Source organism: Centrocercus urophasianus, unplaced genomic scaffold (genome assembly GCF_019232065.1).
Source record: "Centrocercus urophasianus isolate 14NV4802_14NV808 unplaced genomic scaffold, USGS_Curo_1.0 seq_73, whole genome shotgun sequence".
In the NCBI taxonomy this organism is placed as follows: Eukaryota; Metazoa; Chordata; class Aves; order Galliformes; family Phasianidae; genus Centrocercus; species Centrocercus urophasianus.
The window spans coordinates 10,081,822-10,103,465 of record NW_024885344.1 but is presented as its reverse complement, the minus strand read 5'-3'; the positions used below and the strand labels follow the sequence as shown (position 1 = coordinate 10,103,465).

The 21,644-nt window shown below is 43.7% G+C and overlaps 1 protein-coding gene across 2 annotated transcripts in view; it reads left to right on the top strand.

Moving 5' to 3' along the window:
* Positions 1–528: 528 nt before the first annotated feature.
* The window catches only part of WASHC1 (WASH complex subunit 1), a 39,715-nt gene continuing 18,599 nt past the window's right edge, over positions 529–21,644 (top strand). The window contains exons 1-2 of one of the 2 annotated variants that reach the window (XM_042837689.1): positions 529–595; positions 12,363–12,516. In XM_042837689.1, the coding sequence (XP_042693623.1) occupies positions 12,368–12,516 (149 nt within the window). In that variant the 5' untranslated portion in view covers positions 529–595; positions 12,363–12,367. Of the gene's footprint in view, positions 596–684; positions 785–12,362; positions 12,517–21,644 lie in introns of those variants that run through there. The other variant, XM_042837690.1, reaches the window with a different exon arrangement.

The following is a 21,644-nucleotide window of genomic DNA, read 5'->3' as shown; positions in this document are numbered from 1 at the left end:
TGGCAGCAGACACACAGCATGACACAGAAGCAGGGCTGCGGGCAGAAAGAAGCAAATTCCGTCTGTGGGGTTTTCTCTCAAATGATGACTCCACAACACACGGGTGAGGACAAGGCTGCAAGCTGTACCAGCACCCTCTCCCCTCACTGTTCACAGAAGCAAAGTGCTGTGATGGCAGCCCACAGCCTCCCTCACCCCACACCCAGCAGCAGTACAGAGCTCTTCTGGGACTTGGGTCAGGCTGGCAAGCTACCCAACAAAGAATGCCAGCAGAGGCATAGAAGTGCCAGAGAGGGCACATGCAGGACAAGGAACGTGACATGTGGCTCTGCGGGGGCAGAGACTGAACACAGCTAGGACTGCAAGACGCCTCAACACGACGAACGCCCCTCCTGCCAGGCGCCTCGCGCCTCGCGCCTCTCTCCCCACCCTCCCCGCGCGCATGCGTATCCCCACCCCCCTCCCCTCGCGTCAGCCGAGCGCTCCAGAGACAGAGGGGCTTTCTAAGTAGGGCGGAAGTGATGTAAAGTAGGGGCGGAAGTGAGGTTCGGCGCTGCTTCCTGTTTGTTGCTGGGGTGTGGCCGGCTGGCGGCAGGTGAGGGGCGCTCGGCTGGGCCGTGGGGTCGGTCCGTGTTTGGGTTGCTCCCCACACGCGGGTTGAGTGTGTCCGAAGTGCCGGATCTGGCGCACTGCCGCGCGGCTCTGCCCTTTTAACGGCCGGGCTCGCAGAGCTGGAGCGGGGCACCCGGGAGGGCCGAGCTGAGGCTCGGGGCTGTGCGTAGAGGTGAGTGGGTAACGTCGTTCACCTCTGTTGTGTTCAGGGAGGTGCTCCGTCACCCCACAAGAGAGATCTGGTCCAGAAATGAGAGCCCCGATTTAGCTAAATGCATGCTTGTTACGTGCAGGGATCACACTTTTTCTGGGACTTATGTTGCACTCAACTGCAAAGAGTTAGAGCTTGTAAAAGTTTCCTGCATCTGCCTCTCTGCTGTGGGGACAGGGAGCTGGGTGCTTTGGCCAGAAGGCTGGCATGAAAAAGAGGAAAAAGTGTCTGAGACTGGGCTGAAAGGCTGCAGGGTGTGGGTTAAGTCATTTTTATTCAAAAAATGGCTAATACACTGTAGCACAGTTGTGGGGTTTCTGCCTTATTCTGAGTACAAGATGGAAGCAATCCAGGAGACACCTGGAGCCTGTTGAAGTTGACTTCGTGGTCCGAGTATTGGACATACCAGCTAGAGGTGAAGCGTTACTGGACCCTGTGCTCACCGATGCAGAGGAGCTCATCTAAGAGGTTAAGACTGAAGGCAGTCTGGGCTGCAGCAACTGTGGTGTGGTTGATTTTGTGATGTTGAGGATCACGGGCCTGACAAAGAGTGGAGTCAGGATCCTGAACTTCAGGACAGCAAGCCTCAGGCTGTTTAGAGAATTATTGGATGGGATCCTCTGGTAAACTCTAGGAACAAAGGAACAGAACAGAGCTAGCAGTGTGCTAACATACATTTCTGAGTGCTCAGGAGCTCTCTGTTCTTCAGCAGAAGAAATCAAACGAATTAGGCAGGAAACTGTCATGGCTGAGAAAGGATGTGCTCATCAAGGGGAGGGAGAAGAAGGAAAAATATAAGCAGTGGAAGCAGAGATGAGTGGGTGGATTGGGTGTAATATAAGGATGCTGTCTAGATGTGTGGAGATGGGATCAGGAAAGCCAAGGTGCAGATGAAATTAAACTTAGGGATGTGAAAAATAACGAGAAAGGATTCTTTAGATATGTTGTTCATAAGAGACAGGCAAAGGAGAGTGTACTCCTCCTGATAAATAGGTTCCATGGAGAAGGCTGAAGTTCTTAATGAGTTCTTTGCCTCTGTCTTCACTGCCAGGCTTTCCTACATTTCTCATGTCCCTGAACCTTTAGGCAGGAGTTGGAAAAGCAGAATTCTTCCCACTGGAAGGGTAGAACACGTCTGAGACCATCTCATGAAACTAAATGTGTACAAATCTATAGGGCCAGGTGACATGCATCTCAGGATTCTGAAGGAACTGGTTGCTGTAGTTGCCAAATGACTATCCATCGTATTTGAAAAGTCATGGCTGTCGGGTGAGGTCCTCTGTGACTGAAAAAAGGGAAACATCTCTCCCGTTTTAAGATACGGAAGAAGGGATCAACAGGCTTGGTGAGTGTCATTCTGTGTTTGGGAAGATTAAAGAGCAGATCATCTGGGAAGCTAGGTTAAGGCATATGCAAGATGAGGAGGTGATGCATGGCTTTACCAAAGGCAGATCGTGTCTGACCAATCTGGTAGCCTTCTATGATGGAGTGATAACTATGGTGGACAGAGGAAGGGCAACTGATGTCATCTGCCTGGACTTGTGCAAGGCCTTTGATGTGGTCCTACACAGTCTTTCTCTCTTAGTTAACGGTTCTGTGTTCAGGTGGAGGCCAGTTACAAGAGGGCAGTGATTGGCCAGTCACAAGAGGGCAGTCTTGGGACTGGTATTTATTAACACCTTTATCAGTGACATAGATGATGGGATCCTGTACACTCTCAGCACGTTTGTAGATGACACCAAGCTGAGTGGTACAGTTGACACAATAGAAGGAAGAGATGCCATCCAGAGGTATTTGGACAGGCTTGAAAAGTGGGCCCCCAAGAACATAGTGAGTTTCTACAAGTCTGCGTGCAAGGTGTTGCATTTGGGTCAGGGCAATCCCAGATATGTCTGCAGACTGAGAGAAGAACTAAAAGATTAAGAGCAGCTTGTGGAGAAGGACTTGGGGATTCTGGTGGATGAAAAGCTGAACATGTACCAGCAGTGTGTGCTTGCAGCCTGGAAGGCCAACAGTATCCAGAACTGCATCAATAGAGAGGGGGCCAATAGGGCGAGGGAGGTGATTGTCAAGGAGGAATGATTTTAAACTAAAAGATGGAAAATTAAGATTAGATGTCAGTGGGAAATTTTCACTTAAAGAGTGATGAGGCAATGGAACAGGTTGCCCAGAGAAGCTTTGGTTGCCCCCACTGCTGGAGGCATTCAGGGCCGGGCTGGATGGGACACTGGGCAGCCAGAGCTTCTGGGTGGCAGCCCTGCCCATGGCAGGGAGGTTGGAGCTCAATGGTCTTTAAGATCCCTTTCAACCTAAGCCATTCTCTGATTACTGTGCACCATCAGCTAGTTCAAAGTATCCTGCAGGTGACAGATGTAATCTGTAGTCATCCATCAGAGCGTCAGCACAGTACACTATCTAGAGGACTGCCAAATCATTTTAAATACGTGTTGCCTTTAAGTTGCACAAGGGCAGCATTCCCCTCTCACGACCTTGTAGCTGTGGTGGTGTAGTTATTGGTTAAATAAAACCACATTGTTACTGCTTGCAAGTGTACCCAAACATTGTTGCGATAAATGCATTTACTATATTAATTTGTTCAAAATAAAGGAATTAGCCAAGAGTAAAAAGATCACAGAGTCTTAGATGTAGCAGTGCATATGAAGAAAGGCTCCTGATGAATGTGGTGAACATTGTGAATCCACATCTAGCACCGATGAGCACTTTCTGGTATTTATTTTAGTACAGAACAGAAGCTGTGTTATGCCTCAATTTCTGTGGTTTGGTTTCAATGCTGAGTGGTTGTAGAACACGTAGGTTTCCCCAGAGGCTTTCCACCATCCCCAGGGGAGAGTAGGCTGGTTCTTGACTTCTGCAGCCTAGCTTCCGGCAAAGCCTATGGGATGGTACCAGCTGTGGTGGTGGCATTTTGTGTAATGAAGTCAAATGTCAGCTGGCTGAAGGTGACCTATTTGTCTCATTTAGGTTGTGCAGTGGGCATTGCTGGCAATGTTCTATAGACCGTACTGACCTCTCCTAGGTTACAAGCTGAAAGTATCACTATTTCTTGCCTGTCCATTGAAATTGAGAGACTTCCTTGAGTAGAGGAAGGAAGTGGAGCAGGTAGTGCTGCTCCTGCCAGGAGCAAAGGCTGGAAGCAAACTGACTTTGGCATGTCTTTGTAGAGACTTTGTGCATTTCGGTTGTCCTGGGAATCAGAGTTGCTCCGGTCAACTCTCCCCAGATTTCTTCTAGGAAGGTTGGCTAGAGGCTGACAAGCTCTGGTGATACTTAATTAAGTCTGTCTCTTCTGAGTAGCAAGCTGGGATGTAAGGGCTGCCCAGAATGCCTTTTTGTTACTGAAATGCTCTGGTTAGGGAGGAACAGCCACGCCTCCAGAGCCCTCAGGCAGAAAAATGCCTGCAGCACTCCCAGAGCAGCACAGGCTGTTCTTGTCGTCTATCCTTCTTCCATCATTTTGGATATTCAAACTGAGTTTTTAATCTTCATTCTTTCAGATGAAAAGCGGTGTTCTTTTCTCTCGATTCTGGAGTTCATTGGCAGGATAACGGAGCAGATAATCGCTGGGGATTGCTGTGCACTCAGGCTTCTAGGTTTGGTAGTACCAGGTAGCTGTAGTCACCACATGATCGGCCTAAGTCATGAAAGAGCATGGTAGGAATTGAGGGTTGGGGAAAATTAGTACTGAGATAAGCCTGAAAGCAATGGGATTTTTTTTGTTTTTTAAGACTAAAGATACTGTGCAGAGGAAGAGGAGGATTATGTCTGAAATTACGATATTTCCTGTGACTGTGCTTGAAGGGAATCATTTGTATCACTCACAAATCAATTTCTGCAGCTACTCAGCTCTGCTTGGACCCTTCACAAGATAACCCTTGCCAGAAAATAGTCCATCCAGCAGATTGTTTAGTGGGTTATTGATTCTTCAGATGTCTTTCATTTGGGCCAGCTTTTTGTCAACTCGTCACCCAGGACACTTTGGGAAAGTGTATGGCTGTTGGATTATGCACCTGTTGCAGTGGCCTGATAGTAAAGGAAGGCAGCCTCTCTTTTTTCTGAACCAAACTTTCAGCTGGAACCTCTGCAGCAGTCCTGAGCTGGCCTGCTGGTGGAAACGCTCCAGCATTTAAGAGAACTTACTGCAAGGAAATGGACCTCAAAGGGACATTAGGCACAGCCTGTAGCTGTTGTGTTGTTTAGGCATACAAAAAACAAAGTGCCTCCTTTTAGGAAACCGAGTGAATGATGTGTAGGGATGCTTGGGCTGGGACTAGCTTGATTTAAATGCCTGTACTGTAGTTGGATCTAAGCTAGTTACTTAGTATTCTTTTGTTAAGGGAGAGAAGATGGGTGAGGCAGGTAATTAGAACACTGTGCTTTTGGTCAGTTTTAGATGGCTGCCTTAGCATAAGATCAATTATTTGTTGGAGTACCTGATTGACTCCATTAATGATGAAAGCCAAGGGTGTTGAGCAGAGTGCCTTGTCTGATTAACAATAGGTATCAACGTCTGTCCATCAAAATGAGCTTCATGTATCCAGTTGAAGGAAACTGTTTCCAGCCTCAGCTTAGAGGCCAAGACTTTCTCAGCGAGATGACAGCTCTGTCCTTGTGGCTTTGAGGGCTACTGCTTGCGCTTCTCAAAGCAAAGCTCTGTGTTAAGAGGAAAGGTTACTGTGAAGACAATAATGGCTTATAGGCTATCGTAGCCTGTGGAGCTCAGAGAACTGAAGTGCAGCTCTGAATTCTTTAAGTGTCTGCTGTTCAGTTTCTGTTTACAAAATAGTCTCTTGTCTGTCTTCTGGAGAGCTAATGTCATCTGATTTTATGTGATTCAACTTTAAATGTCAAGTATTGTGCCATTTGCCTGGGAGTTGCCATATGCTATTGTAAAGCTGGACTCAAAGATCTTAAATCTCGACTCTTATTCTTCATACTAAGTGGAATAGGGCAGAGTGGCATGTGGAAAAACAACCAATTTAAGTGTGCTGGAGCAGTTTTTAGGGAAGAGGGAGAGAATTTGAATTTGAAAGTGATCACCCAGTGTGCTAGTGGATTTGTTCAGGCACACGCTTATTTGAGCCAAGGGCTAATGCTGCTGATGGGAAACCAAATCCTTCAGTTTTTGTGCATTATTTACCTATCAGTAGCGTCTTTACCTTACTGTCACCTTGCTCCTAGATTTCATCTGTCTTGAGTAGCTGCAATAGTTACTGTTCCTTTCAAATCAGAGTACTAGAGCCAAAGTTTTTAACAGGCTCTGTGGTCTTGAGAAAGGCTACGTTATGTTCAGTGCTCATGATTCCCCCAGAAAATTTTTTGTCAGGCCAGTGCTTTTCTTTTGGTAGCTCTGAGTACTCAGGAAGGGTCACATACAGATGAGATTGTCTTTTAATCCAGAAAGACCAGAGTAGGACAAAAACAGAAGTAGCCAATGATATTGTAGGTCTTTGACCATGTCTTATGGTGCAACATGATGATTGCATAGTGCCTGCATGTGCACGGCACCATGCAGTGCCAACTGCCAGTAGGTCCCCACCACGTGGAAATGGAGAACTGTGTGGTGGTTAGTAGTGGCTTTGTTAACCTGAGTGGCACAAAAAACTCTTCCCCCAGCTGCTGTTAGGACTGATGAGGTGAGATCACTTTGCTCCCATCATTTCCTAGCAGGATACTGGCCCACAAAGCCAGGCTGAAAGTATGAGGTGGTTGATCCTGAGTAAGTATCTCACTTTCTAACGCTGGAGCACAGAACTGAACATGGCTTTTACAGCTGCAGCTGGGTGAGCTTTGTGATACAGATCTGGCCTTTATGTTTTCTGCTCCTTTGAGAGACAGTGATAGCATCCAAAGCTGCTCAGTATCCAGCCTGTCTCTGTGGCTGAGCAGCTCCAATTCACTGGTTGAGAGTAGGCAGAGTGGGAACGGCTGGAACTGAGAGCTCCTTTGGTCCAGAAGTGATACTAGGAATAAAATCTTGACAGGCACCAGGCCCTGCCACGATGGAGAAACCCTACTCTTCATAGCTTGTCAAAATAGCTACTACAGGTCTTGAGTCAAAACAGTCATGTCTACAATGGAGTTTTGAGGATGCTACTACGAGAAATGTCGAGTAACATGAGCACCCTGGTGGAGTACAGCCTGCTACGGGGCCTAATTATGGTCTTATTAATGCTTTCTTTCATCACTGCCTTCCAGCCTTCAGATGGTGATTAGACCTATTTATAGGGGCAGACTTCCTTAATATTCAGCACAGTGCACCTCTCACCAATCAAATCAGCACCATCTGCATCTTTGATTGCTGCTTAATAACACTGTAGAACATGTTTAATTAAAAAATATAAATAGACTTTTCATCCTCTTAACAAAGTGCTTCTCTCTTCCTCCCTCCCCCTCTGACCCCCTCACCCCCCAAAAAAAACAGCATAGGGGCCGTGATGAAACCCTCACCTCATGGAAATACATACCAAGTTACAGATGTTACTTTCCTCTATTAAAGGAGACAGAGCAGTGTGATAAGCTGTACCCCATATCTGTCTCTGTTCCATCTTCTGGGTGTTAACCTTAACCCACAGTGCATTTGTGCCTTGGTCTGTTCCCAGCATGGAGCTATCCTGCTGGTGATGGAGGATCTTTATTGCACACTGCAGACTTTATTGCACGTTTCTTGTCTCTGTGTCCTTGCAGGTAGTCACTGATCTTTTGTTGGAGACCTACAAAGGGGAGGCAGAGGGCTAGAGAGAGTGTGTCACTTCTTCTTGGGGCTGTTACTGCATGTGGAAATTAAAGGCTGTTACTTGGTTCTGCCTTTCCAGTGCAGAGACAGAAGCAGCAGCACAGCAATTTCTGAAACAGCTCTTGTATCTTTGAAGAACACACACTGATATTTTTTTCCGAAGTGTTTAAGTGCTGTTCTTCCCCTGACCCCTTTTTATCCCTTGGAGCATGTTAAGGAAGCAAGTATTGTTGGTGGCTTGCTTTTATTCTCCTTCATTTTTGCAGCTAAGTATGTGTCTGATAAGTGCTTGTACATATAGCAGTCTCTCCCTGTGCTGAGGGAAGGCAAATTATTAATCCATGTGTTTGTTTGTGTTCCCTTATAGAATTAAGGTTTTATAAGGTTGTGAGGTTTTTTTTTTTGTTTGCAGATAATCATCTCAATGATCTCCTCCATGGAGCTTTATTTTGAAGGAGTTTTCCTTCTCTTACAGACTCTATTTGCTGTGTAACAAGTTCTCCTGGGCTTAGCCTCTGTATAAGGAGTTTCTTTCTTGGTCTCAGAGGGAGCAAAGTAGGAGGAGTATTTCTCTACTTCGAGTGATCAATTGTATGCTTTCTTCAGTGGCTTCAGAGAGCCGCAAGTCTATCTGTAGCCATTGGAGTATTCATTAGACTTGGCTGTGGTGGTTGAATAGTCTGACTGGTTGCAGATACCTGGAAAACCTGGAATGCTCAGCTTGTATGTATCCCGGTGCAAGTTTTTTGGAAAGATAAGACAGTTCTGTGAGAGCCTTATGTTGCCTTTCCTGTTGCTGTTGTTTCCATCAGCTTTTGCTTGAGTGAGTGTTGGAGCTGAGAAGGGACTGGCTTTGTGCATAGGAGATAGTCAGCAGCTCTGACAGCCTTTATCCCAGCTTACTTGAGGTTAAAGGCACAGCTTCAGGCAGCAGTGCAAATGTGAACAATCGCTAGCTCAAGCCAGAACTTCCAAATCAAGATATCGCACACGTAAGCAGGAGGTGCGGTGAGAAAACAATCATTTTCTCATTCTTTGCAGCTTAATAAGGCAAATGTGGTTATTATATAACACAAGAACGCATTTTTCTTGATCTTGAAAGTTGACATAGAAAAAATAATTGAATAAAAACTGGCTGGAGCTCCCAGATGCTTCAGCTCTTCTCCAGAGCCTCTTTGATCACAAAAAAAAGAGCCTCCGTGCCGCTTGCTCTGCCTTGTGTGGCCCACAGGTGGTCATACCACTAATGATGAAATCTCCTGGGTGATCTGACATCTGCTTTTCTGAATCATACTTGCCTTGGGGTTTTATATGCCCATTTCTCACTGCAGCGTCAGAGCATTTCTTGTTGGCCTGCCTTCATAATTTCAGGATGCAGTGCTTTCTGCTGACACATGCTAGCTCCTCTCTAAAAATCTGGAATGATACTGAAACCAGTTTATTGCTCCTCTGGAAGGCAATTCTAGGTGAAAGACGTGAAGAGTTTATTTGTATCTTTGGTGTGTGTTAAGTGAAGGCTTGGTGTCCGTTGGGCAGGATGGGGAAGCTGAGATATTTCTCCTCTGCGGCACTTTGGTTTTTTGTAATTATTGATTGTGGTAATGGAATATGGTTAAGGAGAATGGCTGCTCCTTTTTTGCTACACTGATGGCTGTGATCAAGGAGGAATCAGTCTTGCTGAGTGACATTTGGTCTTTGCTTCCCTTCCTGCCTTTGGTTGGCAATACTTTGAATTTTTCCCATTAAAATCTTCCTTGTACCTGGAGGCCCCTTCTGTTGGAAGAAGCAGTCCTGCTGTTATTCTAAGCACACAGTCAGGCGTTACTCAGAGTGCTTGTAAAACTGGCTTGCTTCCCCATTTGGTTTGCTCAGAAAATGTAATAACAGCTGTAGCAAGGGATTTTGCCCTTCTGGTCATTTAGAAAGCTGTTGCTGTTTTTGCTCCTTCTTGCTTTAAACTTGTTATTTGTTACCCTGCACAGAAAGAATCATCTCTTGTATCTGACAGCAGGTTCTTACAGAGTCTGCCACATCTCTCCAGTCTGGTGGATTTTTTTTGGAAAGGTGAGAATGGGGAGCTCATGTGAGAGGCTGTGTCAAGAGCCTGTGAAGCTGAAGTTTGCCGATTGCCAAAATAATAAGAACACAAGCAGGAACACCTCGGGCTTTTCCTACTTTGCTCCACCAGTGTGAGTTTGTTTTTTGCAAGGCACTGGAACCTGAAAGGCAATCTGTAGCTTCTAGGTGCAAGGAGAGAAACAGCTTGGTAGTGGCTGGGGAAGTGCTGCTTCAGAGCATGGGCTTCTGTCCATTGGCTGCTGGATGGAGTGTGGCTTTAGAAAGGTCACCGAAAGCGTTAGGATTGGTGAGAATCTGGGAAATGATATTGGGGCTGAATAATCTCATCTAGCTCCTGAGGTGAGAAGCTTGCCCTTGTTATCCTCCGGGGCAGGATTACACGGTAATGGTTTTGATAAGCAAGTTTAACAAATCCCCTTCTCGCCCCCACTTCCCGCTCTGTCTCATGGCTGGGCAATTACAGCTGTTTCTCTGGCTGCAGTAAATTGGGTCATTGAACTGATCTGAGTTTAAAATAGGCATCGCGAAACTCAGCAGTATCGATGCAACGAATGAGTTGTGACCGGTGACAGGCAGGATCATAAACTTGTTTTGCTGCTGAAGCTGAAGTATATTGTAGCTGCACGCTCACTGTGCTCGCCTGTCGCTTTGTTCCACTCGGTCACTCTGGTCAGAGATCTGAAATCAAAAGGATTCAAGCTTGGTTACGGTCAGCAAATGAAAAAAAGCCATCTGAGAATTAGCCGCCCTCCTTTTCAGATTAACTTGTATGCTTTACAAGTCAAAATAATAATTTCCTGTCTGCTGAATAGGCACAGTCACGAAGTCTAATCAGTGTGCAAACATTGCTGCTAAAGAGGGTGGATTCAGAGCCTGCTGCCAGTGATGCATGAAGTGAAACAGAATGGGCCCAGGCTTCCTGCGGCAGCGCCAAGCCTTCTGATGGCTGGGCTTGATTTTGCAAATTTGTTGTCTATGGCTCTCCTTGGTTTCCTTCTCCTTTTTCACTTCGCTTAAAAAAAAATAAATAAATAAAATGAATAAATAAAAGACATACCACATTTCGAGATGGTATTTCCTGTATCAGCTGATACAGTAGGATGAAAAATGATGAATTCAGAGGGGGGTGCTGCAGGAATGGCTGCAGGCTCATCTAATCTAATAGCCTTGCCTTTTGTGCAGCAAGGCAGGGAAATTAAAGAGTGTGTGAAGATCCCTGTAATTTTCACCTGCTCAGCTGCTGGTTGATGCTGTAGCTGTCTCTTCAGGCCCTTGTTTTCTGAATTCCTCCAAGCTCACTTGCGTTTCTGCATTTTTTAAGCTCCTCTGCATGCCCTCCTTTGGGAAAGGGGAGAGCCTTCCTCTGTCATTAATGAGGGTGGAGCAACCATGATGCTGTTTGCACACTGCAGTGCTCCCTGGAGCAGCTCCTGGTAACCTCCAAGTGCCACAGGGGAATGTGTGCATCCTGGGACAAATCTGTCCATTCCTGATACCTCATACTGCCATCCTGCTTTTGTTTTGGCTGAGTGAATATTTGCTTGTGCTGATGTACAGCACGCTGCATGATGAAAACTCATAGTGAGCAGCTGTATGTAGACTGGGTCTTTTATAGTCTGAGTGAGCACGACACATGCAGACAACATATTTGAAAGGATTTGCTTAGGCCTAATAGCAAAGCTTCAGAAAAATATATGGACACTTGCCTCTGTTAGATCAGACTGTCCAAGCAGTTTGTATTTGTGAGTTTACAATTACTAATATGATCAGAGAAACAAATTTCAACACCCTCCTCTATGTCCCAGGAACTTTTTGTTGTTTTTGTGCACCAAAGCATGGGAGGCAGGCTGAGGGAACATTGGAGGAAGAGACATGAGCACAGCTGGCAGCATGGAAGCATGGATGGCTCACAGCCTTGTCCTAACTCTGTTGCAGAGCAATGCTCTTGGCTTGGCTGTATCTAGGAGCATGCATAGCACTGCGGTGCATGTGTTGAAGACAACTGAAATGTTTCTGTGACTGTTCAGCCCTTGTATGTGAAAGGATCCTGAAATAAGGAGTCTTTTTTTCAAGATAGTTACCAAAGAATAAGCCAGTTACCAGAAGTAATGAGCTGCTCCTGGGAGTCTCAGAATGGAAGAAGTCTCATTAACCTACTTGGAGCAAGGGCATGTGTGCATGCGTGCCCTGTTGTTTTTTTAGCTGCCGTTCTTGGAAGGGAGCAGTTCTTGGGTTTCTTGGAGCAGAAGTGGAAAATGAAATGCTGTGTTTTGCTAATAGAGTTGCATGACCTGAAATGTATCCATCTGGAATATGAGAATGGGAGGAGAGGACAGGGTGATTTCTGACAAATCTTCATCAGCAGCCTGAACTGATTTTGCTCCAAAGCATGGCCTTTGTTTTCAGCATAGTACTGAACAGCGAATTGTTAATGATCATGCTAAAAATAAAATTGTGGTTCCTAAGACCATTCAGGCAAGCAAAAGGCTCCCACCTTTACTATAGCTACATTGGGTTTTTAAAAAAATCAATCCATCAACCTTAAAATGTGCCTTCCTCATCAGCTCGTTGATGACCTTGCAAACACTTTCCTAAAATAGTTGGGTGGGCAGAGGGTGAAGTCTCTAAGCAAAAGCTGCGATACAATAGAAGAGTGATGCAATAGAAGACTGTTTGCTATGATGTTCTTTTTGTTCTTTCCTTTAGGCACAATGACTACCGTAGCCCAGAAGCACTTTCTGGAAGGGCAAACGTATTCCGTCCCCCTGATCCAACCAGACTTGCGCAGAGAAGAGGCTGTTCAGCAGGTGGCAGATGCACTTCAGTACCTGCAAAAGGTGTCAGGTGATATTTTCAACAGGTGGGTTCTTTCACATAGGGGCGGGGGGGGCTAGCATTCAGCACTTGAAAATGGACTTCTGTGATAAAGCTAATGCAGAGAAAATGCATTGCGTTGGCAAGCGGTGGAATTTCAGAAAAGGTCCAAATGCACTTCAATAAAAGGTTGTTGGATTCAGGTACTGTCAAAGTTAGGCATAATTGAATGTCTTGCGTTTGCAAGAGGTTGTTTGTTATTAGTTTCTAATTCAGTTGCAGATTCCCACAAATTGCATTGCTATTCAGCTCTGAGTATCTTTGATTCTTTCTTGGTCGTATTTTGAATGGAAGACTTTCTAATTTGAAGTATTTTGAAGGTGTATCTTTCTGAGTTACTGTACTTGGAGCAGTAGAGTAGGAAATGTCTCTTTGTTCTGATCTCTGGACTTGCAAACTGCTCTTGAGCTACTTTTGAACTCTGTTTTTGTATATTGTTTCAAGTGTAGAGCGCATTAGTGCCCATTCTTCTCATCAAGATCTCATGATCTATCTAACCTGGTGTCTTCAGCAATTCAACCCAGGCCTGCCACTTCTTGCACACAGTCATCTTTACATAGATAGATCTGTAAGACTATTTATATAGCAGATCAGAAAGATTCTTGGGTTTTCTTGCAAATTATAGTTTATCTAGTGTCTTCTTCATCTGAAGCCATCTTTGATATCTCAGTGCCTGGAGACAGCATATCATATCATTAATATGGAAACCAGAAGATCAATACTGAAGCTGAGAGGCAAGAACACTTGCTTTGGTTTCAGTGGGGCCCATCATTGCCTCTTATGATCTATTATGGTGTGAGTAGGAATATGATATGTTCTTTCTTCTGAATTGTTTCTTTGTTTGATTGCTTTTTTAAGGGCAGTTTGAAGTCCTTCAGTTTTTGATAGCAATACTTTGAAAAACAGCCTCTGAGGGCAGGGTAGTCATGAAGGCTGAGCTCAGGTTACTGAGTAAATAAAGGCTTTTCTTTGGAAGAATCTTTCTTTGGACAGGGGCTGAAGGGCTCCTGGACAGGGCTGTGTGTAGGCTGGACTTAACTGAACACAAGGCCTCATTCTTTTGTGTGCTTCTCAGTATGGCAACTCATGACATAAGGATGGGAAAAGGCTTTACAGAGCTGCTACAAATATCAGGAAGCCACCCCTCAAGCCTGGGACTGATTGGCAGTGCTGTCCTTCTCTGTGGGTCAAATAAAGCTATTGATAATATAGAAGTGTTTCTTCCTTCTCTTTCCAACCCCCCCTCCCCATTCCTTCCCTGTTTTTGTTTTTTTTTAAGCTCGCTGCTTTGCAACACAGTGTCCTGTAATTTCCCTAGGGAGGCAAGCCTGTTGTTTTGTATGCAAGTCACTTCTGAGTCCTGAGCAGTGACTGCGATGCTGTTCCTTCTTTCTTTGGTGCACTCATGACTTTTAATTACCAATTTTTTTCCAACAGCAGAGAAGGCTTCATTGGGCTTTTTGTTTGCTTTGCCTTTCCTCTGAGGTCTTACCTCTCTGATATAATTAATAATGATTTAGTAATTACGCAGGCATCTGATTAAAAGTTCCATGACCTTGGTTGTTCCATGCTAATCAAGGGGCAGAGCTTTCAAGGTGAGAACTTTGCCTTTTGGTGAAGAGTGACCTTTTTTCTTCCCTATCCTGAGATAAGGCAGCTCTATCTTCCATTTCCAGGAAGGAGCTGCCTTATCTGGGGAAGCTGGCTGCTCTGATCTGCAAAATGCTTGCAGTGTTGACAGAGAGGAAACTTGTTCGTTCTGGCAGTCTCAGCTGAGTGTGTCAAGCTCATTACTTCAGCATCAGAACATCTGCATCTTTGTAATACTGTTTGGGTTGGTAGTGTGCTTCTGAGAGTGGCAAGCCAGTTTGTAATTTGTGGAAAGTGCAGTGAAAGAATCTCCCTTACTTTCTGTGGAAATAGGAATCTTTCCACAGATAATTATTTTATCCACGTTAGTTCATCAGAGTTTCTGCTTTGACTTGTTGCTGACATGGTACATGGGTATGAATTCTACAAATGAAAATGTCCGTCAAGGGCATTTGTGCAAGGGAGGTGAGCTTTTCCTCTCTTTGTTTGGTGAACGACTGAGGGCAGCTGTGGTACTGTTGTGGTTACAGGAAAACTGTTCTGGGAAATCACCGTGAGAAATTTCTGTCAAGCTGTTATTTCTCAAAATGCTTTCAGACAAACTGATTTGCTGTTGGATTTAGCTATGGCGAGTTATGTGGTGAATGGGGTACTTGGGAAAGTTCATTATTTTGTAGAGCTTAAGGAATGTACAGGTGCAAAAAATTGCATCAGTTATAGCTGAGACCCAGTGATGCACTGGGGAAGGCACTGGAGAGCAGATCTGGCAACCCATAGAAATTAAACCTCTGTGCCTTGCTAACAGTGCACCTGGGCTGTGAGATGGAATCAGTAAGAAGGCAGCATCCCTCTGGGTCATGTTCCTAAACCATGGGAGCAGAGACCCATCCTACGTCCTTTGAGTGGAGAATAGTAAAGTGGCATGTTCTGCATGGGGAAAGCACTGACCCAGGCAGGTTCTTATTTGCCAGGCAAGTTGATGTCTTCTGTCACTGCTGTTAACAGTCTAGTTAGGACTCTTAGGAAGTCCTATCCATTTGGTGCTGAAACCACTGTGTGAGGAGATTAAGAGGCTGGATGTACTTTCTGGGGTTTGTGTTTTGGAGTAATGGAAGCTCTTACTTTGTATATGTTAACTGAATTCATGCAATTAATCTGCAGTGGAAGCTGCAGAGAGGACCAAATTCATTGCCTGCAGCTACTGAGATTTTAGTACATATAATTACTGCTGAAAACATAAATATTCTAACAGATCCAATCTGGCATAATATCTATATGAGTTTAACTCTTGGACATCTAAGGACGACTATTGACATAGGCCTCAGCAGGAGGAATGACCAACTTTAACACTCATTTAATGGTATCTCATCTGTTTATTACTTTATTACCAGCATTTTCTGAGTGAAAGGTTGTGTTGGAATCATGTGTTGTGGATTTTTATTTTTTTACAAAAACGTTATTCTGATAAGTACTTAAAAATGGTGATGGGTTTAGGTTTTCTGAGATGGCCCCTTGGTAAGGGAGGCCTTTGGGATTTCTCAGTTTCTGGAGAGAGATTTTGTTGCCAGGAGATGTTAATAACCTCTAATATGTCAGCTCATTATTCAGACTGTACACTTTTGTATAACAGATTTGTGGGAAATTGCCTATCCGAGTTATCTCATTTACTGTGATAGCAGTAGAAAGAAAACAATTACTTGGTGTGGAATGTCATTATCAAGGTTGTAGTCTCCTTTGCCTATAATCAAATCATAAGTTCTGCAGTAATTTCTCGTGGACAACAGAGCCCTAAAGAAAGTTTGGGACAGGAATAACATTGAGATATAGAGAGGAAGTGCTCTGTGAGATGTGTGCCCTGGAATGAGCTTTGACAATGATTGCATGTCAGTCTGGATTGAAATAGAAAACACAGACAAAATCTTAATTGTGAGGTGCATTTGGATGTTCCCCCACTTCTTCTCCATCATTAATCTGGATCATCAGTAGTGGAAATGAATGACTACAATGAATGACTTCTAAGATCATCCAGTCCAACTGTCAGCCCACCCCATATACACAGTGACCACATCCCTCACTGCCACATACACGTTTCTTAAACATCTTTAGGGATGGTGACTCCACCACCTCCCTGAGCCTGTGCCACTGCAGCACCACTCTTTCTGGGAAGAAATGTTTCCTAATATCCAACCTGAACCTTTGAAAGTGACAAGACCCTTGTAAAGCAACAAGTCACCCCATTATACTTTGAAGGTTTCCCAGGGGCCATCTGAGAGAAGATGCTGGTCCAGTTTAGTTTCAGACCTCTTTCCTGAAATGCCCTAGGTGCAGTCATTCATTGTTAGGAAGGTAAAGCAAAAATGGTGACGTAAAGGAGTGGGTGTGTGGTTTACAGCTATGGAGACATGGAGCTTGGAGAAGATAGAGGAAAGATGCCTGCAGATGTTGATTTTTGTTGTAGAGATGGGTCCAGTTAATGTGGAATTTTTGTAAATGTAGCATGCTGTTTGTAAGAAACTGCTCAGAAGTTTTAGTTCTTGTGTTTTTCTAGAAGCTGAATTTGAAAGCTTGTAAAGTGGAGCTTGAGAGATATTCCAGAGCTATTGGGAAAGGCTTTAAGAGTTGATACATGAGAAGATCAGTTCAACATGCCTGGATGGCTGATGGCAGCTAGCAAGAGCAACCATCCCATGTACTCAAGGAGAGGGAAGGGATAGTGAATGTTCTGTAGGAGTCCAGATTAAGATTTTCTGAATGCTGCTGAAATCCCTAAGCTTAAAACTTCGTATGATATGAGACCAAGGCTCCATTCAGATACCTTGACAGCTCTATGGGGTGACGAGGTGGGGAGCATAGTTACAGCTGTCACAGCTTGAAATGAAAATGGAGTAGTAGGAATGTGAGACCAAATGGTATTAAGTCCTTGAAAGATATTTCCATAAAAAATGAAACAAACGTGATGGACAGAATTCTTGTTCATTTCACGGAGTGCTGAAAATCTGTGTCTTTTGGACTTCCAGAGATTAAATGTGTCTTTTGAAGGAAAAGAACAGAATGCTAAATTTGACTCTGCAAGGTTCTTTTTATGGCGTTGTCATTGAAATGTAGTGATGGTTACTTAAGCCCCTGCTCTAAGTCTGCTCAGAGTCATCGGCTCTTCCACACCATTTTCTATCACTAGCAGTCTGTTTATCTTTGAATCCCATTCCTCCAAAAAGACACTGATCAATCTGTTCTGCTTTAAGAGATTGAAAGGCAGGCTTGAACTTGATAAGCTGTAGCCTTCTTTATGCTAACAAAGCCTTCAGCGTAGCTTAAAATGAGCAATTTAAAGAAATGATTGAAGTGCTTCACCCTCAATATCCTCCTCCAAGCAGACTTAAACTTGTCACACCTAATAGTAAGTGTGCAAATAGAAGTATGTTTTAATGAATAACTGAGAGACTCAGTCTAGGCATTAATGCAAAGCATTCTCAAAGCATGAGATGACTTTGCATTAGCTACAGAAAACATTCTTTGGGGAAGAAGGGCTCTTCATGCTTCATTTCATATCTGAAAACAAAATGAGGGAAAATTGTGTCCAGGCTGATGAAGTGGCTGAAAGGAGCACGAAAGGGAGCACAAGCCTTAGCTATAATCTCAGTTACTAAAAATAAAGAGTGGCTTAGGTGCAATCATACTAAACTGATGATATATCAGTTTGCTGTAAGTAGTTTAAAAAAAAGAAAAAAAAGCAAAAGTTTCAGAAGTGTTTTCCCACTCCTGAATTTGGTCTCATGGCTGCTTTGAATAAGAAGTCAGGCAATGATTTCAAACTCTTGAGTGGATTCTCTCTATAATTCTAGGGGCCCTTCCTGGTGATAGAATATCTAATGGAAACATGAGGCACTTTGATCAAAACACATGGCATGTGCAGTACAAAAGACAAGTGGTAAAGAGAATCAGATAAGCGTTTAGCCCAATCGCATGCAGATTGTATTGGTTTTCTGATTCAACTTTTATTGCTTTTGGTTTGTAATGGGCTTTTGTGTATCTGTAGGCTAAAATGAGTTTACTACCATGTATAGATTCCCTATGGCTTAGCTTAATTTCTCTACAATTTTTAAAGAGCTGTAATTTTAACATGAGAGTTGCCATATGTAGTAGCTGCCATTCTTTATTATTCGCTATCTTAGAAAACAGATAAAGCTAGTTTCAAAATCATTTACGGAAATAAAAGCTGTGGCAGGAAGACCAAAAGAAGCAAACATTAAACTCATTTGTGAATGTGGGAAGTAATTATCTTGATAAACATTGCTTTCAACAAATATTTTAAAACACAATCAATTCGAGGTCATAGCTGTGCCTGAGTTGATGGATGGGTCATTCTGTGTACCTTAACAGCTATAAATTGGCTTAAACTTTTGTGAACTGTCCTCTAACAAAAAATATAGAGATATAATTACCCCTTCTCTCAACCATTTTGAGAAGTGGAAACCAATTTGCTTATAGCTCTCTGTTACTAATGTAGTTGCTTACTAAACTTTTTCTGGAATGAAAAGGTAGCATGAAGTCCAAACACCATGGAATTGTAGCAATGCTTGTAGAACCTTATGGAGTTCAGAATAGTCTGATTTATTAATGCTGTGAGGTTGTTAATGGCTGGAAATGGTAGTTTCCTAGAGCCTGAGAATAGCAAATCCAGAAACAATAGTGGTGATGTTGTATCCCTGGTGCTGTACAGGTATGTGAGAAAAGAATCTCACACTTACCCCTAAAGCAGAAGGCTTTTCTGCATGGGAAGAGACTTAAGAGCCCTTTGAGAAATAAATAAAAAAAAAAATTGTCAAGGGGTGGAAATGCTATCTGTCTATGGTGCTGTTCCCTCAGGAATTCAGTGGAGCTGCTCAGAGTGCAGAAATGGTACTGACATCCCAGTGGTACCCTCGACTAACGCAGAGCACTCATGACTCTTAGCATGCAAATGTTAAGTATGCTTCCCTAATACATTTCCACAGTTCTTGTGCCCTGAGAACTTTCTCCAGGACTGATCCTAGCACAGCTTCTGCCCTTCTGAAACTGCTGTTTGTGCAGACAAGCGAGCTTCCTTTCCTTGAATTGCTCTGGATGGCTGTGGTTTGGAAGGAACTGAATCTATTTCATAGGATATGTAATGACTGAGATTTGTCTGACGATAAATTATGTCTATAAACTACTAAGGCAAGAAGTTGATGTTAACAGAGATTTGGAAAAGATCTTAGGAACTTTTCCATCCAGAGAGGCATTGTCCGCCTCTACTCGGCTCTTGTGAGTCCCCATCTGCAGTACTGCGTCAAGGCCTGGGGCCCCGAGTACAAGAAAGATGCAGAGCTCTTGGAGCGAGACAGGAGGGCCACTAAGATGATCAGAGGGCGGAAGCACCTCTCCTGTGAGGAAAGGTTGAGGGAACTGGGATTGTTTAGCTTGGAGAAGGCTTCAGGGAGACCTCATTGTGGCTTTCCAGTACTTGAAGGGAACATATAAACAGGAGGGGGAACGGCTGTTTACGTGGGTGGATAGTGATAGGACAAGTGGGAAGGGTTTTAAACTGACACGGGAGGTTTAGGTTAGATATTAGGAGGAAGTTTTTCACTTTTCAGTGAGTGGTGACACACTGGAACAGGTTGCCCAAGGAGGCTGTGGATGCCCCATCCCTGGAGGCATTCAAGGCCAGGCTGGATGTGGCTCTGGGCAGCCTGGTCTGGTGGTTGGCGACCCTGCACATAGCAGGGGGTTGAAACTGGATGATCGTTGTGGTCCTTTTCAACCCAGGCCATTCTGTGATTCTGTGATGTGATGATTCTTCGCATTACTACCTCAAATGGCTGTAGCTATTTTTCCCCTCTGGAAATAACCAAGGAAGAGCAGATTTTAACAAGTTAGTATGTATTTAACAGCAAAAACAAAATCTTTCCCTTTTTCCATGTTTTGTAGCCTGCAGGTATGGCAGTATTGTCTGATTCTCCCACTCTTCATGACACAATTGTCTTGTTGTTCTTTTCTTATACAAAGTGATAGCTCTACCTTCTCAACCAGCTTTGGATGCTGGACTCTCACACATGTGTTGGAATTATTTTCTCTTCCTATGGATGAGTTTTGTCTATTCAGTCAGCCCTGAAGGAAGAGATGCAACCAAGTCACTTTGTTTTACAGGCATGACTTCCATCGGGGATCTAGTGTGGAGAAAACTGTCTGGAAAATAACACCAAGAGGCTTGAAATGTGTTTTACTGACTCCCACCTTTGTAGATGGTAGTGTGTGCATTGTGAAGAGAGTTGGGGGAGGAAACAGGAGTGCCAAAGGTCTGTTCTTCACACTTGACTGGCGGATTAAATTCTCTTTCAGCAGTCCTTCTTTTTGACTGGCTGTGGTGCTGCCAGTGGCCATTTTCAGAAGCGGGTAGGTTGGAATTTGGGTGTAAATACAGCTGACAGTTGAGAACAGCGCTTTTGGAGACAGCAGATCGATTTGCAGATGATAATGGAGGAGAAATAAGAACTTGTTAATGTAAATCCTCCAAATAATCAATTTATTGAATCTACTGTGCTCTGCCATTAGGGAGAGGAGAGGATGAAGGATCAGAAGTAATATGTGTTAAAGAGAAACCCCAGGAAGATAATGTAGTGTCTTCTGAGTTCAATGCCATTCTTAATTTATTCAAGAATACGATCCTTATTCTGGATTAATACGTATTTTAAAAGGCAAATACATGGTTTTATTTTACTTTAAGGATTTTAATTTTAGATCTACTATCAAGGCTGAAGATAAGAAATGCTTGAGGGGCCTAAGAGGCATGACGGGACATTACTTGTAGAAAAGAAGGTAATGCTGTTGCCCTTCAGCCTAGCGTTAGCGCAGCAATAATAACTTCTCTGGTTATCAATTAAATGTATGTCTCATGCCAGTCATTTCAGTAATGGCTTCAAACCCAACTAAAGATTTCTTGTTCTTTCTATTGCTTTGCACAGTGACTAGGTTCTTTGGCTTCGCTTCAACAACAGCACTTTTGAAAGTGGCATTTTGGATTTTTTTGGTTCTAGACCAAGCTCAGGACTTTTCTATGTGACTTTTTTGAGAGGCAGTTTGAGAAGCTCCTAACTCCTGTTGGGTTACTGAGCACTAGGCAGGACTTTCTTTGTTCTTTCTAGCATATGGCCAATTTAGGAAATGAAGTAAATAACAAACCATCGCCAAAATCATACCTTTTATTATGCTTCATGCTTACTTTGTCAGCTGGGGATTAGGGGATTAGCTGCTGCTGAAGGTATTGCTCTGTGTTAGTATTTTACAAATAAAGTGTACTAGCAGAATGTATGAATTTATGGTCCTGAAGTTTTGCGGTGGAGAAAAGTATGCTATACGAATTTGTTCTGGTATTGCTGCGAAAGCAATATTTCCATTCTTAATGACTGTTTGCAAGTCACCACTTAGGGAAGATGAATCTTTAAGGACGCTGAGGAAAATGAAATCATGTGTCTAGAACTGTTCTCAAGATGATATCTGATCACT